The sequence below is a fragment of the Panulirus ornatus genome, chromosome 14, assembly GCF_036320965.1.
Source record: "Panulirus ornatus isolate Po-2019 chromosome 14, ASM3632096v1, whole genome shotgun sequence".
NCBI lineage: Eukaryota > Metazoa > Arthropoda > Malacostraca > Decapoda > Palinuridae > Panulirus > Panulirus ornatus.
Genome location: NC_092237.1, coordinates 975,739 through 994,291, shown reverse-complemented (window position 1 = coordinate 994,291; position 18,553 = coordinate 975,739). Strand labels below are relative to the sequence as shown.

General features: G+C 40.7%; 1 protein-coding gene across 6 annotated transcripts in view; it reads right to left on the bottom strand.

The window, feature by feature from the left end:
* Nucleotides 1-372: 372 nt before the first annotated feature.
* Nucleotides 373-18,553, bottom strand: part of LOC139753124 (uncharacterized) — an 82,365-nt gene continuing 64,184 nt past the window's right edge. For 5 of the 6 annotated variants that reach the window (XM_071669236.1, XM_071669238.1, XM_071669239.1 and 2 more), the window contains exons 7-9: nt 17,956-18,038; nt 1,037-1,066; nt 373-807 (exon numbers count right to left, since the gene is read on the bottom strand). In XM_071669236.1, the coding sequence (XP_071525337.1) occupies nt 777-807; nt 1,037-1,066; nt 17,956-18,038 (144 nt within the window). In that variant the 3' untranslated portion in view covers nt 373-776. Of the gene's footprint in view, nt 808-1,025; nt 1,067-17,955; nt 18,039-18,553 lie in introns of all 6 variants that reach the window. The other variant, XM_071669240.1, reaches the window with a different exon arrangement.

The following is an 18,553-nucleotide window of genomic DNA, read 5'->3' as shown; positions in this document are numbered from 1 at the left end:
TACATACAAATCCATTTGCTTTTCTAAGTATTTCTCACATACATTCTTCAAAGCAAACACCTGATCCACAGATCCTCTACCACTCCTGAAACCACACTGCTCTTCCCCAATCTGATGCTTTGCACATGCCTTTACCCTCTCAATCAATACCCTCCCATATAATTTCCCAGGAATACTCAACAAACTTATACCTCTGTAATTTGAACACTCACCTTTATCCCCTTTGCCTTTGTACAATGGCACTAAGCATGCATTCCGCCAATATATTAGTACATGTGTCTTACTATAATGACCTTGAGAGGTATGAGCACTTAATAAAAAACAAAGTTATTCATGTAGTACGCACAGGATTTAAAGAAATTAAAACAAGAATTTTATGTCCAATTTCTGCATTTATTTGACGTTATTCTTCAACATTCACAGTACAATGTAACCTACATTAAATTAAAAACGAAGGAAAGAACATTACCTGATCCTACCCGAGATACTTTTCGGCATGACCATAATCATAAACCCTAAAAATTACCAAAACGCACTAACTCTAAAATTCCAGTAACACAGTGATGCCCTCTGGGGGTCTCATCGTGAATGAGCATATGCCCATCCCAGGTTCCTAGAGCAGCACGGCAAGGCATAGCCACGGCAGCGGTATGGATCCGGGCGGAGACGACACGTACGCTATAAGAGAAGTTACAAATGCATGCTGAACCCACACTACTGTACCCGCACCAACGATCGAGGGTATGGCGGCGGTGCATTCGGCGTACATCACACGCTTAGTACGGCGAACGGTCCGGTGGGGGATAACTGCAGCAACAAGGAAGGGGAGGAAGTTAGTTCCCATCTATACCTTCCTTTATGTTAATAATCAGATGTTGAAAATTAAATAAAATAAATAAAAATCAATAAAATAAATTTAATTGCCTATGGATGCTGCACATTTTGTCAAATAAAATATAATTTACTCAGTATGGTATTATGTGAGACTGCTTACACAAAATAAAAAATAAAAAATTACTACCTACTTTATACTCACCGACTCACTGATGGTGAAGACATAGGATAACTGCAATAAAAGAAGAATCAAATCAATACAAGCAAACAATCACAAGATACAGTTAGGGTTAGTCAGTGACATTCAATATATAAAATTCTGGAAATAATATACAGAAAAAACAGTATACCTGCTGCTTAATGAAAATATCTTATATATATGTACAAAGATATAAAATGACTAAAACAATGACTATGTAATCATAAAATAATGGTAAGAAATTCTAAAATTCAATTGATAGTAGTAACATTATAATAAAACCCGTCTTTTTTAGAGCAATATCTAAACATATGACAAATGCAACTCATTCATCCAAATAACAAAGGTCTTCCCATGTTGGAAAAAATTTTTACTTTTTTATAACTAAATACATTATGCTGGATAACCAGGGATAGGATCAGATTTTTGTAGTAAAGATTACCATGGAAAAGTATTTAGCAAAAGGTATGTTGTATGCAGCTTTTATGGATCTGGAGAAAGCATATGACAGAGTCGAGTGGAATGCGTTAAGGATATATGATATATGGGAACAACTGGGATAGTGTAAAAACATAGAGGAGCAAATGTGTGTGTAAGAGTGGATGGAGAGCTGAGCAAAAGTTTTGGGATACATGTAGGAGTAAGGTAGGGCTGTGTGATGTCACTGTAGCTTTTTAATATATATATGGATGGAGAGATGAGAGATGAAAGCAAAAGTAGGGAAAAGGGATGCAGAGATGGAGTGTGGCATTGAGATGTGGTGGCTTGTGGCAAGCATGTTTGTGGATGATACTATATTTTCTGCTGAGAGTGAGAGTTAAGAGGAGTTGCAGAAGGTTGTAGGTGTATTTTATGATGTGGATAAGCATAGGCAATTGAAGGTAAATGCAAGTAAAGTAATGGTGTTTGAATGGAGAGTGAAAGTATAGATTTTGTAAAACCATATAGTGAAAAAAGAAAGTGTACCAAATTGTGCTCTGGATATAGTGGAGAAAAGACTGGAAAAAGTGAGGGAACTTAAATATCCAGGAGCTGTTTTGGGCAAGTATGGTAATATGGAAGGAGAGATAAGGGAAAGAGCAACACAGGGTAGGCGAGTCACTGCATCCCTTAATAGAATAATGAAGGGTAGAGGTGTAAGTATGGAAAAGAGGAGAGGATTAAGGGACAGCATAGTCCTCCTAACCCTGACCTATGCAGCTGAAAAATGGACATGGAATGAAACATAGAGGTCAAGAATCCACAGTGTGAAAATGAGCTAACTGAGAATAGCTTGTGGTGTGATTAGATGGAATGAAGAAATAAATAAAAGGGTGTGTAAGAGATGTGGTATGGCAGAGAATGCAAAGGGAATGAATTGTGGAGTGGTACAATGGGTGAAACATAATCTTTTGAGGTGGTTTGGGCATGTAGAAAGAATGCAAGACTGGGAGTTTACAAGAGTGTGATACTACAATTAAAGGGGTTGATGTGAGAGGAAGGCCACTGTGTCATGGGCAAACAGGGTGGAGGAATACTGAAGGGAGAGAAATAGTGGAAGAACGTGTGGATTGGTATATGTGAAGGAGGCATGTAAGAACAGGGATAAATGGAGACTTTTGCTGTGGTCATCTCTTGATGAGAGTTCCCTGAGGGAACAGGCATCAGAGATATAGAAAGATAGGGAAAAGCAAGAAAAGGAAGGACCATTAGCAGGGATATTGAAACTATGGCAAAAAATTAATCAAGATAGAACAAAGTGAGAGGGTTAGGGAAAATGATTTGGTAAACAGAGAAGAGGTAGTAAAAGCTTTGCGGAAGATGAAAGCCGGCAAGGCAGCAGGTTTGGATGGTATTGCAGTGGAATTTATTAAAAAAGGGGGTGACTGTATTGTTGACTGGTTGGTAAGGTTATTTAATGTATGTATGACTCATGGTGAGGTGCCTGAGGTTGGCGGAATGCGTGCATAGTGCCACTGTACAAAGGCAAAGGGGATAAGAGTGAGTGCTCAAATTACAGAGGTATAAGTTTGTTGAGTATTCCTGGTAAATTATATGGGAGGATATTGATTGAGAGGGTGAAGGCATGTACAGAGCATCAGATTGGGGAAGAGCAGTGTGGTTTCAGAAGTGGTAGAGGATGTGTGGATCAGGTGTTTGCTTTGAAGAATGTATGTGAGAAATACTTAGAAAAGCAAATGGCGTTGTATGTAGCATTTATGGATCTGGAGAAGGCATATGATAGAGTTGATAGAGATGCTCTGTGGAAGGTATTAAGAATATATGGTGTGGGAGGCAAGTTGTTAGAAGCAGTGAAAAGTTTTTATCGAGGATGTAAGGCATGTGTACGTGTAGGAAGAGAGGAAAGTGATTGGTTCTCAGTGAATGTAGGTTTGCAGCAGGGGTGTGTGATGTCTCCATGGTTGTTTAATTTGTTTATGGATGGGGTTGTTAGGGAGGTGAATGCAAGAGTTTTGGAAAGAGGGGCAAGTATGAAGTCTGTTGGGGATGAGAGAGCTTGGGAAGTGAGTCAGTTGTTGTTCGCTGATGATACAGCGCTGGTGGCTGATTCATGTGAGAAACTGCAGAAGCTGGTGACTGAGTATGGTAAAGCGTGTGAAAGAAGAAAGTTAAGAGTAAATGTGAATAAGAGCAAGGTTATTAGGTACAGTAGGGTTGAGGGTCAAGTCAATTGGGAGGTGAGTTTGAATGGAGAAAAACTGGAGGAAGTGAAGTGTTTTAGATATCTGGGAGCGGATCTGGCAGCGGATGGAACCATGGAAGCGGAAGTGGATCATAGGGTGGGGGAGGAAGCGAAAATTCTGGGAGCCTTGAAGAATGTGTGGAAGTCAAGAACATTATCTCGGAAAGCAAAAATGGGTATGTTTGAAGGAATAGTGGTTCCAACAATGCTGTATGGTTGCGAGGCGTGGGCTATGGATAGAGTTGTGCGCAGGAGGATGGATGTGCTGGAAATGAGATGTTTGTATGTATATACATGTGTATGGGGGTGGGTTGGGCCATTTCTTTGGTCTGTTTCCTTGCGCTACCTCGCAAACGCGGGAGACAGCGAAAAAAAAAAAAAAAAAAAAGAACAAATCTGGGAGGAAGGAATACCAAGAACAAGGAGTGGGAGAGTGCTGTGACAAGAGGCACAAAAGTGAAGAGGAAAGATAGAACTGGTAGATCCAAGGGTGTGAAATACCATAAGATGAGGTGAGAAACATGGGTAAAGTGACACAGGAGTAGACAATCAAAGAGTGGGGAACAGCCATAAGAAAGGATAGAAAAGTGACGGAGAGAAATGAAAATGGCACAGGCAAAATCAGTAGGAAAAGCAAGGAAAGAGCAAGAGTCACTAAGAATGGAAGGGATAGAAAAGAGCACGGGTATGAGAAAAATGGGAAAACTGGAGATCGCATTTGGGAGTGGAAAGGACTTGAGAATAGGAGAATAAGTAGTGAGGGAGAATCAATGTTAGGTGGAAAGAGAGAGAACTATAGAAGGGGATTAGTTAAGTAGGGGAGGACTAGGGAAGGGGTGGAAAGTAAAACAGTCTAGAGGTGTGAACTGGACTGAATGTGGGATGTGGAGCTATTTGTGGGTGTGGAGTGTTGTGTGAGGAAAGTATGAAGAACTTGGTTAAGAGGTTATATTTCTGAAAAGTAAGCTTTACGTGGAGTTCGGAAGGTATGGGATGAAGATAATATGTGGAAACATATGGAGTGAAGAAGGTATGGGGTACTGAAGATGTAACAAGTGAAAGATTAGGTATGTATAGTGTGTGATTACGTTGTGCTGAGTGAGGAAGGTATCCTGTGGAAAAATTTTAAAGTGCAAAGGGTGGATCATATAGAATTAGCAAGTAAGGTCTTGTTAGGAATGTAAGTTTAATAACTGTTATATCATGTCATGAAGTTGAAAGTGGTGGGTTGGGGCAACAGTTAACTAGCTACCAATCCAACCACTAAGCCCATCCCTATATCACCTGAAATCAAGCCAATGGCCTGTCACAGCAGTGTTGTATCTAAATCAAACTGAGATAAGTAACCAACTTTTCTATCCATCTGAAAAAGGGATGAAAAACTGAACAATCCTGGCCAGTGAATTTGCATCCTGGATTTCTATCAACTTCAACATCAGAGTCCATAAACTATAACAAAACTACTGCAGTTTATCAATAACAGTAATAAATAGACTTTTGTTGTAAGGAACATTTAGTGGTGGAGTGCTGTCATGTACTTCAAAAACACAGAAGTCCAATATCCCCTACATCTTCCAAATATCAAAGCTGTTTTACAGCAACTTTGTGTGCCCTGCAATTATTCAAGAGCAGTGAGAGTAAACTGTTAGGTGTGCTGAAGGATAATATGAATCAAGGTGTGAGGGTAAATGGTAAATGGGATGAAAAGGTATGGGACATGTGTGATTAAGAGTGAAAAAGAGAAGTGTGAATGATATAAAGGGGATGAGAAGGATGGGGTGAAACTGGAGTGAGAATGATATGAGGGGTTGAGACTTACATGTTACTTGAAAGGTGTGAAAAATAAGTGTGAGGAAACTAAAGAGGTGTTTGGTAGAAAAACTGGAGGGACCGGGGTACTGTAATGTGTCAAAAGGTTGAAAAAGGAATCGATATGAGCAAGTGTGGGGATAAAGGAATATACACAATGACTAAGAGAAATGAAGAGTCTTTTGTAGAGATGATTGAGAAGGTGAGGCAGATAAAAGACTGAGTAGACCGAGTGGTGAGGATAGGCTGATCAATGTCAAGACAGCAAAAGACTGTAACTGTGACGGGCATGTAGTGTGAGGAGGTATATGGATGTAAGGTGGTGATAAGTAAGAGAAGGTTGAGGCAAAAATGACTAGGAACTAAACTGGGTCATGAAACAGCGGTGTAAGGGAGTAGAGGAGTCATGGGATACATGGAGTTGGTGGAAACAGCAAAAAGAATCAGAAAGGGAGGGTGGAAGTCTAAAATGTGGGGAGGTATTCAAGAAATCAAAGTGGTATTAAGTACCATGTTTGTGAGGAGGCTAGCTGCTGTCTGTTGTATTCATTTTACTCCTATAATAATCTATGAAGTGAACATGAATATATAACTGAGAGCGTTAAGACACCAGCAAATCTGCAAGGCACTATAGGATCAGTAGTGATTGACACAAAAGGAATGGGGAGGGATCTAAGCAACCCACAGGACTGCTCACTCACCAGTGGGTTCTCTGGTCTGGAATATGGTTTCAGTCACAATTAGTATAAGAGTATGCTTCATGAATATATGGTTCTGGTCTATCTTGAGGTTCATTAAGATATACATCAAGAACTTTTATACTCTGAAGTTGTTTGATAGCTGCAAAAGTCAATGCAAATATAACTATCATAGTCCAGATCATGAACAGTCTTTTGTTTATACATATATACACGTCCACCCATGCACATATACATACCTATACATCTCAACGTATACATATATATACACACACAGACATATACAAAAATACACATGTACATAATTCATACTATCTGCCCTTATTCATTCCTGTCGCCACCCCACCACACATGAAGTGACAACCCCCTCCCCCTGCATGTGTGTGAGGTAGCACTAGGAAAAGACAACAAAGGATACATTCGTTCACACTCAGTCTCTTGCTGTCATGTATAATGCACTGATACCACAGCTCCCTTTCCATATCCAGGCCCCACAAAACTTTCCATGGTTTACCCCAGACGCTTCACATGGTAAAGTGTGTGAAAGATGAAACCTGAGAGTAAATGTGAATAAGCACAAGGTTATTAGGTACAGTAGGGTTGAGGGAGAAGTCAATTGGGAGGTAAGTTTGAATGGACAAAAACTGGATGAAGTGTTTTAGATATCTGGGAGTGGATTTGGCAGCGGATGGAACCATGGAAGCGGAAGTGAGTCATAGGGTGGGGGAGGGGGCAAAAGTTCTGGGAGTGCTGAAGAATGTGTGGAAGTCAATAATGTTATCTTGGAGAGAAAAATGGGTATGTTTGAACGAATAGTGGTTCCAACAATGTTATATGGTTGTGAGGCGTGGGCTATAGATAGAGTTGTGCACAGGAGGGTGGATGTGTTGGAAATGAGATATTTGGTGTGAGGTGGTTTCATCGAGTAAGTAATGAAACGGTAAGAGAGATGTATGGTATTAAAAAGAGTGTGGTTGAGAGAGCAAAAGAGGGTGTTTTGAAATGGTTTGGTCACATGGAGAGAATGAGTGAGGAAAGATCAACAAAGAGGATATATGTGTCAGAGGTGGAGGGAATGAGAAGTGGGAGACCAAATTGGAGGTGGGGAGATGGAGTGAAAAAGATTTTGAGCGATCGAGGCCTGAACATGCAGGAGGGTGAAAGGCAAATAATAGAGTGAATTGGAATGATGTGGTCTACCGGGGTCGACGTGCTATCAATGGACTGAACCAGAACATGTGAAGCGTCTGGAGTAAACCATGGAAAGTTTTGCGGGGCCTGGATGTGGAAAGGGAGCTGTGGTTTCAGTGCATTACACATGACAGTTAGTGACTGAGTGTGAATGAATGTGGCCTTTTTGTCTTTACCTTTCGCTACCTCACTCCCTTCATTCATTTCCGTCCCCTCCCCGCCACACATGAAATAGCATCCCCCTCTCCCAGCAATGTACTGGAAGGTACTACAAATATATGGTGTGGGAGGCAAGTTGTTAGAAGCAGTAAAAAGTTTTTATCAAGGATGTAAGGCATGTGTACGTGTAGGAAGAGAGGAAAGTGATTGGTTCTCAGTGAATGTAGGTTTGCGGCAGGGGTGTGTGATGTCTCCATGGTTGTTTAATTTGTTTATGGATGGGGTTGTTAGGGAGGTGAATGCAAGAGTTTTGGAAAGAGGGGCAAGTATGCAGTCTGTTGTGAATGAGAGCTTGGGAAGTGAGTCAGTTGTTGTTCGCTGATGATACAGCACTGTGGCTGATTTGTGTGAGAAACTGCAGAAGCTGGTGACTGTGTTTGGTAAGGTGTGTGAAAGAAGAAAGCTAAGAGTAAATGTGAATAAGAGCAAGGGTATTAGGTACAGTAGGGTTGAGGGTCAATTCAAAAGGGAGGTAAGTTTGAATGGAGAAAAACTCGAGGAAGTGAATGTTTTAGATATCTGGGAGTGGATTTGGCAGCGGATGGAACCATGGAAGCCGAAGTGAATCATAGGGTGGGGGAGGGGGCCAATCCTCAGGCACCTCACCGTGAGTCATACATACATTAAATAACCTTACCAACCAGTCAACAATACAGTCACCCCCTTTTTTAATAAATTCCACTGTAATACCATCCAAACCTGCTGCCTTGCCGGCTTTCATCTTCCGCAAAGCTTTTACTACCTCTTCTCTGTTTACCAAATCATTTTCCCTAACCCTCTCACTTTGCACACCACCTCGACCAAAACACCCTATATCTACCACTCTATCATCAAACACATTCAACAAACCTTCAAAATACTCACTCCATCTCCTTCTCACATCACCACTACTTGTTATCACCTCCCCATTTGCGCCCTTCACTGAAGTTCCCATTTGCTCCCTTGTCTTACGCACTTTATTTACCTCCTTCCAGAACATCTTTTTATTCTCCCTTTATTAGGGTATGTATATATATATATATATATATATATATATATATATATATATATATATATATATATATATATATATATATATATTATTTTTATATTTATTATTTTTTTTATTATACTTTGTCGCTGTCTCCCGCGTTTGCGAGGTAGCGCAAGGAAACAGACGAAAGAAATGGCCCAACCCCCCCCATACACATGTATATACATACGTCCACACACGCAAATATACATACCTACACAGCTTTCCATGCCTTGATTCAATCCACTGACAGCACGTCAACCCCGGTATACCACATCGCTCCAATTCACTCTATTCCTTGCCCTCCTTTCACCTTCCTGCATGTTCACACCCCGATCACACAAAATCTTTTTCACTCCATCTTTCCACCTCCAATTTGGTCTCCCTCTTCTCCTTGTTCCCTCCACCTCCGACACATATATCCTCTTGGTCAATCTTTCCTCACTCATCCTCTCCATGTGCCCAAACCACTTCAAAACACCCTCTTCTGCTCTCTCAACCACGCTCTTTTTATTTCCACACATCTCTCTTACCCTTACGTTACTCACTCGATCAAACCACCTCACACCACACATTGTCCTCAAACATCTCATTTCCAGCACATCCATCCTCCTGCGCACAACTCTATCCACAGCCCACGCCTCGCAACCATACAACATTGTTGGAACCACTATTCCTTCAAACATACCCATTTTTGCTTTCCGAGATAATGTTCTCGACTTCCACACATTCTTCAAGGCCCCCAGAATTTTCGCCCCCTCCCCCACCCTATGATCCACTTCCGCTTCCATGGTTCCATCCGCTGCCAGATCCACTCCCAGATATCTAAAACACTTCACTTCCTCCAGTTTTTCTCCATTCAAACTCACCTCCCAATTGACTTGACCCTCAACTCTACTGTACCTAATAACCTTGCTCTTATTCACATTTACTCTTAACTTTCTTCTTCCACACACTTTACCAAACTCAGTCACCAGCTTCTGCAGTTTCTCACATGAATCAGCCACCAGCGCTGTATCATCAGCGAACAACAACTGACTCACTTCCCAAGCTCTCTCATCCCCAACAGACTTCATACTTGCCCCTCTTTCCAAAACTCTTGCATTTACCTCCCTAACAACCCCATCCATAAACAAATTAAACAACCATGGAGACATCACACACCCCTGCCGCAAACCTACATTCACTGAGAACCAATCACTTTCCTCTCTTCCTACACGTACACATGCCTTACATCCTCGATAAAAACTTTTCACTGCTTCTAACAACTTGCCTCCCACACCATATATTCTTAATACCTTCCACAGAGCATCTCTATCAACTCTATCATATGCCTTCTCCAGATCCATAAATGCTACATACAAATCCATTTGCTTTTCTAAGTATTTCTCACATACATTCTTCAAAGCAAACACCTGATCCACACATCCTCTACCACTTCTGAAACCACACTGCTCTTCCCCAATCTGATGCTCTGTACATGCCTTCACCCTCTCAATCAATACCCTCCCATATAATTTACCAGGAATACTCAACAAACTTATACCTCTGTAATTTGAGCACTCACTCTTATCCCCTTTGCCTTTGTACAATGGCACTATGCACGCATTCCGCCAATCCTCAGGCACCTCACCATGAGTCATACATACATTAAATAACCTTACCAACCAGTCAACAATACAGTCACCCCCTTTTTTAATAAATTCCACTGCAATACCATCCAAACCTGCTGCCTTGCCGGCTTTCATCTTCCGCAAAGCTTTCACTACCTCTTCTCTGTTTACCAAATCATTTTCCCTAACCCTCTCACTTTGCACACCACCTCGACCAAAACACCCTATATCTGCCACTCTATCATCAAACACATTCAACAAACCTTCAAAATACTCACTCCATCTCCTTCTCACATCACCACTACTTGCTATCACCTCCCCATTTGCGCCCTTCACTGAAGTTCCCATTTGCTCCCTTGTCTTACGCACTTTATTTACCTCCTTCCAGAACATCTTTTTATTCTCCCTAAAATTTAATGATACTCTCTCACCCCAACTCTCATTTGCCCTTTTTTTCACCTCTTGCACCTTTCTCTTGACCTCCTGTCTCTTTCTTTTATACATCTCCCACTCAATTGCATTTTTTCCCTGCAAAAATCGTCCAAATGCCTCTCTCTTCTCTTTCACTAATACTCTTACTTCTTCATCCCACCACTCACTACCCTTTCTAATCAACCCACCTCCCACTCTTCTAATGCCACAAGCATCTTTTGCGCAATCCATCACTGATTCCCTAAATACATCCCATTCCTCCCCCACTCCCCTTGCTTCCATTGTTCTCACCTTTTTCCATTCTGTACTCAGTCTCTCCTGGTACTTCCTCACACAGGTCTCCTTCTCAAGCTCACTTACTCTCACCACCCTCTTCACCCCAACATTCACTCTTCTTTTCTGAAAACCCATACAAATCTTCACCTTAGCCTCCACAAGATAATGATCAGGCATCCCTCCAGATGCACCTCTCAGCACATTAACATCCAAAAGTCTCTCTTTCGCACGCCTGTCAATTAACACGTAATCCAATAACGCTCTCTGGCCATCTCTCCTACTTACATAAGTATACTTATGTATATCTCGCTTTTTAAACCAGGTATTCCCAATCATCAGTCCTTTTTCAGCACATAAATCTACAAGCTCTTCACCATTTCCATTTACAACACTGAACACCCCATGTATACCAATTATTCCCTCAACTGCCACATTACTCACCTTTGCATTCAAATCACCCATCACTATAACCCGGTCTCGTGCATCAAAACCACTAACAGTAGGGTTGAGGGTCAAGTCAATTGGGAGGTGAGTTTGAATGGAGAAAAACTGGAGGAAGTGAAGTGTTTTAGATATCTGGGAGTGGATCTGGCAGCGGATGGAACCATGGAAGCGGAAGTGGATCATAGGGTGGGGGAGGGGGCGAAAATTCTGGGGGCCTTGAAGAATGTGTGGAAGTCGAGAACATTATCTCGGAAAGCAAAAATGGGTATGTTTGAAGGAATAGTGGTTCCAACAATGTTGTATGGTTGCGAGGCGTGGGCTATGGATAGAGTTGTGCGCAGGAGGATGGATGTGCTGGAAATGAGATGTTTGAGGACAATGTGTGGTGTGAGGTGGTTTGATCGAGTGAGTAACGTAAGGGTAAGAGAGATGTGTGGAAATAAAAAGAGCGTGGTTGAGAGAGCAGAAGAGGGTGTTTTGAAGTGGTTTGGGCACATGGAGAGGATGAGTGAGGAAAGATTGACCAAGAGGATATATGTGTCGGAGGTGGAGGGAGCAAGGAGAAGAGGGAGACCAAATTGGAGGTGGAAAGATGGAGTGAAAAAGATTTTGTGTGATCGGGGCCTGAACATGCAGGAGGGTGAAAGGAGGGCAAGGAATAGAGTGAATTGGAGCGATGTGGTATACCGGGGTTGATGTGCTGTCAGTGGATTGAATCAAGGCATGTGAAGCGTCTGGGGTAAACCATGGAAAGCTGTGTAGGTATGTATATTTGCGTGTGTGGACGTATGTATATACATGTGTATGGGGGGGGGGGGGGGTTGGGCCATTTCTTTCGTCTGTTTCCTTGCGCTACCTCGCAAACGCGGGAGACAGCGACAAAGTATAAAAAAAAATATATATATATATATATATATATATATATATATATATATATATATATATATCATAGGGTGGGGGAGGGGGTGAAAATTTTGGGAGCCTTGAAAAATGTGTGGAAGTCGAGAACATTATCTCGGAAAGCAAAAATGGGTATGTTTGAAGGAATAGTGGTTCCAACAATGTTGTATGGTTGCGAGGCGTGGGCTATGGATAGAGTTGTGCGCAGGAGGATGGATGTGCTGGAAATGAGATGTTTGAGGACAATGTGTGGTGTGAGGTGGTTTGATCGAGTAAGTAACGTAAGGGTAAGAGAGATGTGTGGAAATAAAAAGAGCGTGGTTGAGAGAGCAGAAGAGGGTGTTTTGAAATGGTTTGGGCACATGGAGAGAATGAGTGAGGAAAGATTGACCAAGAGGATATATGTGTCGGAGGTGGAGGGAACGAGGAGAAGAGGGAGACCAAATTGGAGGTGGAAAGATGGAGTGAAAAAGATTTTGTGTGATCGGGGCCTGAACATGCAGGAGGGTGAAAGGAGGGCAAGGAATAGAGTGAATTGGAGCGATGTGGTATACAGGGGTTGACGTGCTGTCAGTGGAGTGAATCAAGGCATGTGAAGCGTCTGGGGTAAACCATGGAAAGCTGTGTAGGTATGTATATTTGCGTGTGTGGACATGTGTATGTACATGTGTATGGGGGGGGGGGGGGTTGGGCCATTTCTTTCGTCTGTTTCCTTGCGCTACCTCGCAAACGCGGGAGACAGCGACAAAGTATAAAAAAAAAAAAAAAAAAAAATATATTCTTTTTTCTTTCAAACTATTCGCCATTTCCCGCGTTAGCAAGGTAGCATTAAGAACAGAGGACTGGGCCTATGAGGGAATATCCTCACCTTGCCCCCTTCTCTGTTCCTTCTTTTGGAAAATTAAAAAAAAAAACGAGGGGAGGATTTCCAGCCCCCCGCTCCCTCCCCTTTTAGTCGCCTTCTATGACACACAGGGAATACGTGGGAAGTATTCTTTCTCTCCTATCCCCAGGGATATATATATATTATTGTTTTTTTATGCGAATAAATCCCAAAGGTTTATCTGAAAATCCGCCATCACAGTACCCAACCAAAACCCCTCCAAACTAAATACCAGACTCCAAAGAAAGCTGATCCACAACAGTCAACCAATAGATCGCTCATCCATACAGCATGGCTTTAGACCTTATCACTCTCCTCCACCCTACACATAAAACCATACTACACATCCTGGAAGGCTTCAACCACCAAAAAAACGTACACAAAGCAGTTATGTAGTTACAACAGATATCGACAAAGCATTTGACAGTGAATTCCCAGCACAGCCTCATACAAAAGATACACCAATCTCCACAAAAATGACAAAAACTGGTTGTCAACTTCACAGCTGGCTGCCAAGCAAGAGTGAATCACAAGGGCCTCACCTTCAAAATACTACAGTGAGGTTCCCCAAGGAGCAGTTCTTTCTCCATCCCTCCTCTAGGGGGAGGAGTTCATTCTTGAACCCACCTCAATCTTCCTACATGACCTTGTACAGACCACAGTGTTAAAGTCATGTCATATGCACATGATCTCACGAATATATCGCAGCACCATGGCACTACACAAGCAATACCAAATATCATGCAACACTGCATCATGCAATTACAACACTGGCTCATTCAAAACAATGTCAGCACCTCTAATGGGATTTATAGTCATTCACTAAATTCTGGACAGACCTAGGTCCAACTGCACTCTCCCATAACTGTGACTTGTCAACCACTCACAACTTGTATCACACTTGAAATGCATAGCATTCACACCCCACATTACAAACTTCAAGATGAAGACTCAATACTCTCAGAATACTTACCAGCACCAGATTTGAAAAAAGAATCCTGCAGTATCCTCTAAAAACAATTCATGCATCATCCTCTAAAAACAATTCATCTGCTCCTGCCTACATTACCCTTTGCCTTCCTGGCCATCCACCCTGTCAAAAGCAATTTTAACAGGTACAACCCACATAAAACAGAGCACTCAGAACAATCACCTATCAACCACAAACACTCAACATTTGTATAACACAAAATATCCAGTATTATCTATATGCTTACAACATTAGCACTAAAAGTTAAGACCACATACAAGTAGCTGCTCCCAGTGCCAGAGGGGACTACAAGGGTATTAATAATTCAAACTTGAAAAGACCAATTCAATAAAATTCGACTTCAATAATCACCATGCAATTCACAAGAAAATATTATATCAGCCAGATTCATGTAATAGGATATATTTGCATTTTAACATACAACTACCTGTAAATAAGCTGGTTCAGAGTGAACTTTCACAATCAAGCAGGCATGCTGGGAAGTTTTTTTCCCAGAAGCTAGTACATTGCTCGAGATGAATTTCATGTTTTTTTCTCTATTAACTCCTAGTTTCCTCAAGCCATTACAGGCACTTTTATCATAACTGGGAGTATAACTTGTGAAGGGTAGGAGTGACTGACTTGTTACATCATTATGCAACCTATTCTTCATATAGTCAATATTGGTGTAAACCCATATTGTGAAAAGAAAAGTAACTATGTATTTGAAGGGAATGCATTATTGGAATCAAGTGGAGAGTCTATCAATGAAAGTGAACCATACAAAATTCTCTAACACCTCAACTCCTTTAAGCACATATTTACATGAGCTAAGCAACTCCTGTAGATGCAGATGTAAATTTATGCACTAAGTTTCATGCCTGTATTCAAGGCCTTCCAATGTGGTTGCATTGCATAATAATTTCTCCCCACAGTCAGTCATCCTCCAATCATGCCAATGACAGTCTTTTCTGGAAATGAAACTGAAAGACTTTTAGCCAGATTTAAAGAACCAGGTAAAAGACGATCCTTTATTACTTATATGACAGTCTGTCTTTGGATCGTGAGGAGAATGAAAGTTGACCACAACGAGGCTAGAAAATGTGTTTCTTGAATAATTTGTGGCAGTGCTATCAGCACCCAATTGACCTTATCTGACTTGTGCAGCTGGAAATTTTACAAATTTCAAAAATTTTGCTGTTATTAAAAAACCATATCAATGAATCAGTGATTATAACAAGATTTATCATATACAACAATAATGATCAGTAGTCAATTTTTCAGTGTAAGTAAAATAGAAAGGATGTGCGGTGGCAGCTTACCTGACATTCAGGCCATACTCCAGCACATTTTAACATAATGTGCTGAAACACCCACAAAATTTCTGCACATTGTCAGTGTGATAAAAGGGGATGAAATATACCTCTAAAAGGCATTGACAGTTATATGAGTGGCTTTGAAATCTGAGGGCTAGATACATTTCTTAAAACCTGAAAACAGAGATTCACAAGACTGGAAAAACCTAACTGAGATGTTATAGAGTTAAACTGACTAATTCTGGCAAAAGTGGCTGATTACATTATTAGCTTTCATATAGATTTTCCTGTTGTGTGCTTATTCAATTTAGGTTGTTCTTGAGTTTTGGGATAAACTCCTCCAGCACCAGCTTCTCCTCAATGGCTTCCTCTCTGCCATGCATATCATCTTTGGGAGGTTTGACCAAGCCAGCCCATTCGACCATGGTGCAGTTACAGCCAATGGGCAAAGCTGCATGAAACATTGTCTACCAGCCAAAAAAATTAGCTGTTTTCAATTTGCATGACAAGCTCTTCAAGTCACATGACAAGATCTACACACTATCAACAATCTACTCAATGAGCAGCCTGGAAGTTATACAGTAGTGGAGAATGTTCAAGATCATTACAGGCAAGTGTTTTGGGAGCAGCCGAGTGAGTGTGTCAGCAGTTTTGATGTAAGAGACCAGGTATTAGTAATAGGTGAATGAAATGCAAAAGTGAGTAATGTACAGTTCAGAGTGTAAATGGGAGGAATGGGGTATTCATATTTATGAATGCAAATGGTGAAAGCTTGTGGAGTTGTGTGCTTAACAAGTTCTGGTGACAAGGAACATTCTGTTTAAACAGAGAGACATACAAGAGTATACATAAGTGAGTAGGAGAGAAGGTAAGTGGGCATTAATGGATTACATATCAACTGACAGGCATGTAAAACAGACAGACTCTTGGATGTAAATGTGCTAAGAGGGGCATGTCAGATCACTATACTGTGGAGTTGAAGGTGAAGATTTGTAGAGGCTTTTTGGAGAAGAGGAAACAGTGATGGTAAGGAGAGTATCGAGAGTAAGTGAGCTTAGAAAAGAGACTTGTGAAGAAATACCAAGAAATACTGAATGTAGAACAGCAAAAGGTAATAAGCCATGCCCTCTTTGAGTTGTTAAAGTAATAAAGACTGGGGAAGAGGACTAGAGATGTAGTATCTTCCAAAGTTGAATTACAGGAAATAAAGTACCAAAAACGTTCAGTTTACCAGTTGGAGAGTTAGCAACTGATTGATAAGCTTAGAAAAGGGGAAAGATTAAATTAAATGGCATTTGGTTAGGGACCAGAAATACTTGTTGATTCAGTCAGCACTCTTCCTTTACAAGAAAAGTGTCCATGACTTTACAAGAGAACAGCTTTGCTGTGATTCCAAATAAGAATGAAAGCAGAGGGAGCTCCAGGGAAAGAGAAGAGTTTCATGACCCAATATGCTGTCCCTGATGCAACAGGCATTGGAGCAAGTTTTTTTTTTTTTTTTTAAGAAGAGGGATGTAGAATTCCAACCCAGCCAAATTAACCTACACTATACGGCAAGCACAACTAGGGCACTCTTGCCAGCAGAGCAGTACCCATCCTTGGGAAAATCAGTAAAGACACTACATAAGGATGACCACAGTAAATTCTCCCACGGTGCCAAAGTTGGCATTTAAAGGGGGACTATAGGGCAACATGCCAGTTTTATGAATTTTTCACTTTATGTACTAATTTCTATCAAAAGTTTTATCTTTCTGAGAATGAAAGCAGAGATCATGAGAAGAATTAAGGTATTTTTCATACCTAATTTTCATGAAAAATATGACATTAAGTTTTGTCTATATGCTAACCAGTCAAGGAACATGGATCAATAGCAAAAATATAAGTACAGGTTGAGCAACCGTTATCCAAAATGCCTGGGACCAAAAGTGTTTGGGATGGATTTTTTTTTTTCTTAAATTCTGGAGTATGTGCATATACATAATGAGATATATTGGGGATGGGGCCCAAGTCTAAACACAAAATCCATTTATGTTTCATATGCACCTTATACACATAGTCTGAAGGTAATTCATAAAATATTTCTAATAATTTTGTACATGAAACAAAGTGTGTATAACACTAGACTATCAGAAAGATAAGGTGTCACAACCTCAGCCGCCCATGTGGACAATCTGTAGTTGTTTGGCATCGCCTTCATTCCTGACTCTAAATCTATATGCTACAGATAAGCAATCACTTCTTACACTTACTCACACATAGGTACTTAACAGTAATATGAAATGCCATTAAGACAATGAAAAAATAATGTGTTCAGGAGTGGAATTTTCCACTGGTAACGTAAAGTCAACACTCAAAAAGTTTCGGATTTTCAGACAGGGATGCTCAACCTGTATATCAAGAACATAAGCAAGAGTAAGTAGACTCTGCCAATGTGCTATCGTTCCAAATAAAAATATTTATCATAAAATACACTAACCGAGATAGTTGTGGAAACTGTCGACCATATTTCATGTATTCAGAAAGAGGAGGCAGTGAAGGGCGTCGCTCAAACATATCATCCTGAAAAACAGTATATGATTATAGATGAAAATGCAAACATCAAAATTAGCTGTGAGGTAATTGTAACAACTTAACTCTAGCACTACCAAGCTTGGATACTGCATCCTGTACACATTACAGTAAGGATGAAAGTGGAAGCATAATTTCGTCAAGCTGTTTCTCAATAATATGTCCAAAATAAATATACCCTTTATACTGCTTGACAATATCAACTTCTAGCCTTATGGGTTGAAGTCCATGTTTTTGCTGTACACTATGCCTGTAAGTGATATCATCCCCAAAAGGAAAACTGTAGAAGCTGGATACACAACCATCTCTAAAGGATCACCATAAGATAGACTATGGTTTAGGTGCTAAAGGAATCAAGACACTCAAGAAGTTTCCAAGCCTAATTCTAAACAATCTACATTATCTCATGATTAAGAATAAAGAGAAGAAAAATCCTAAGTCTATCACTATTACCATAGGAAAACAGACTAAGAGGCATTTAAATATTCACCTCTTGTTTCACTACT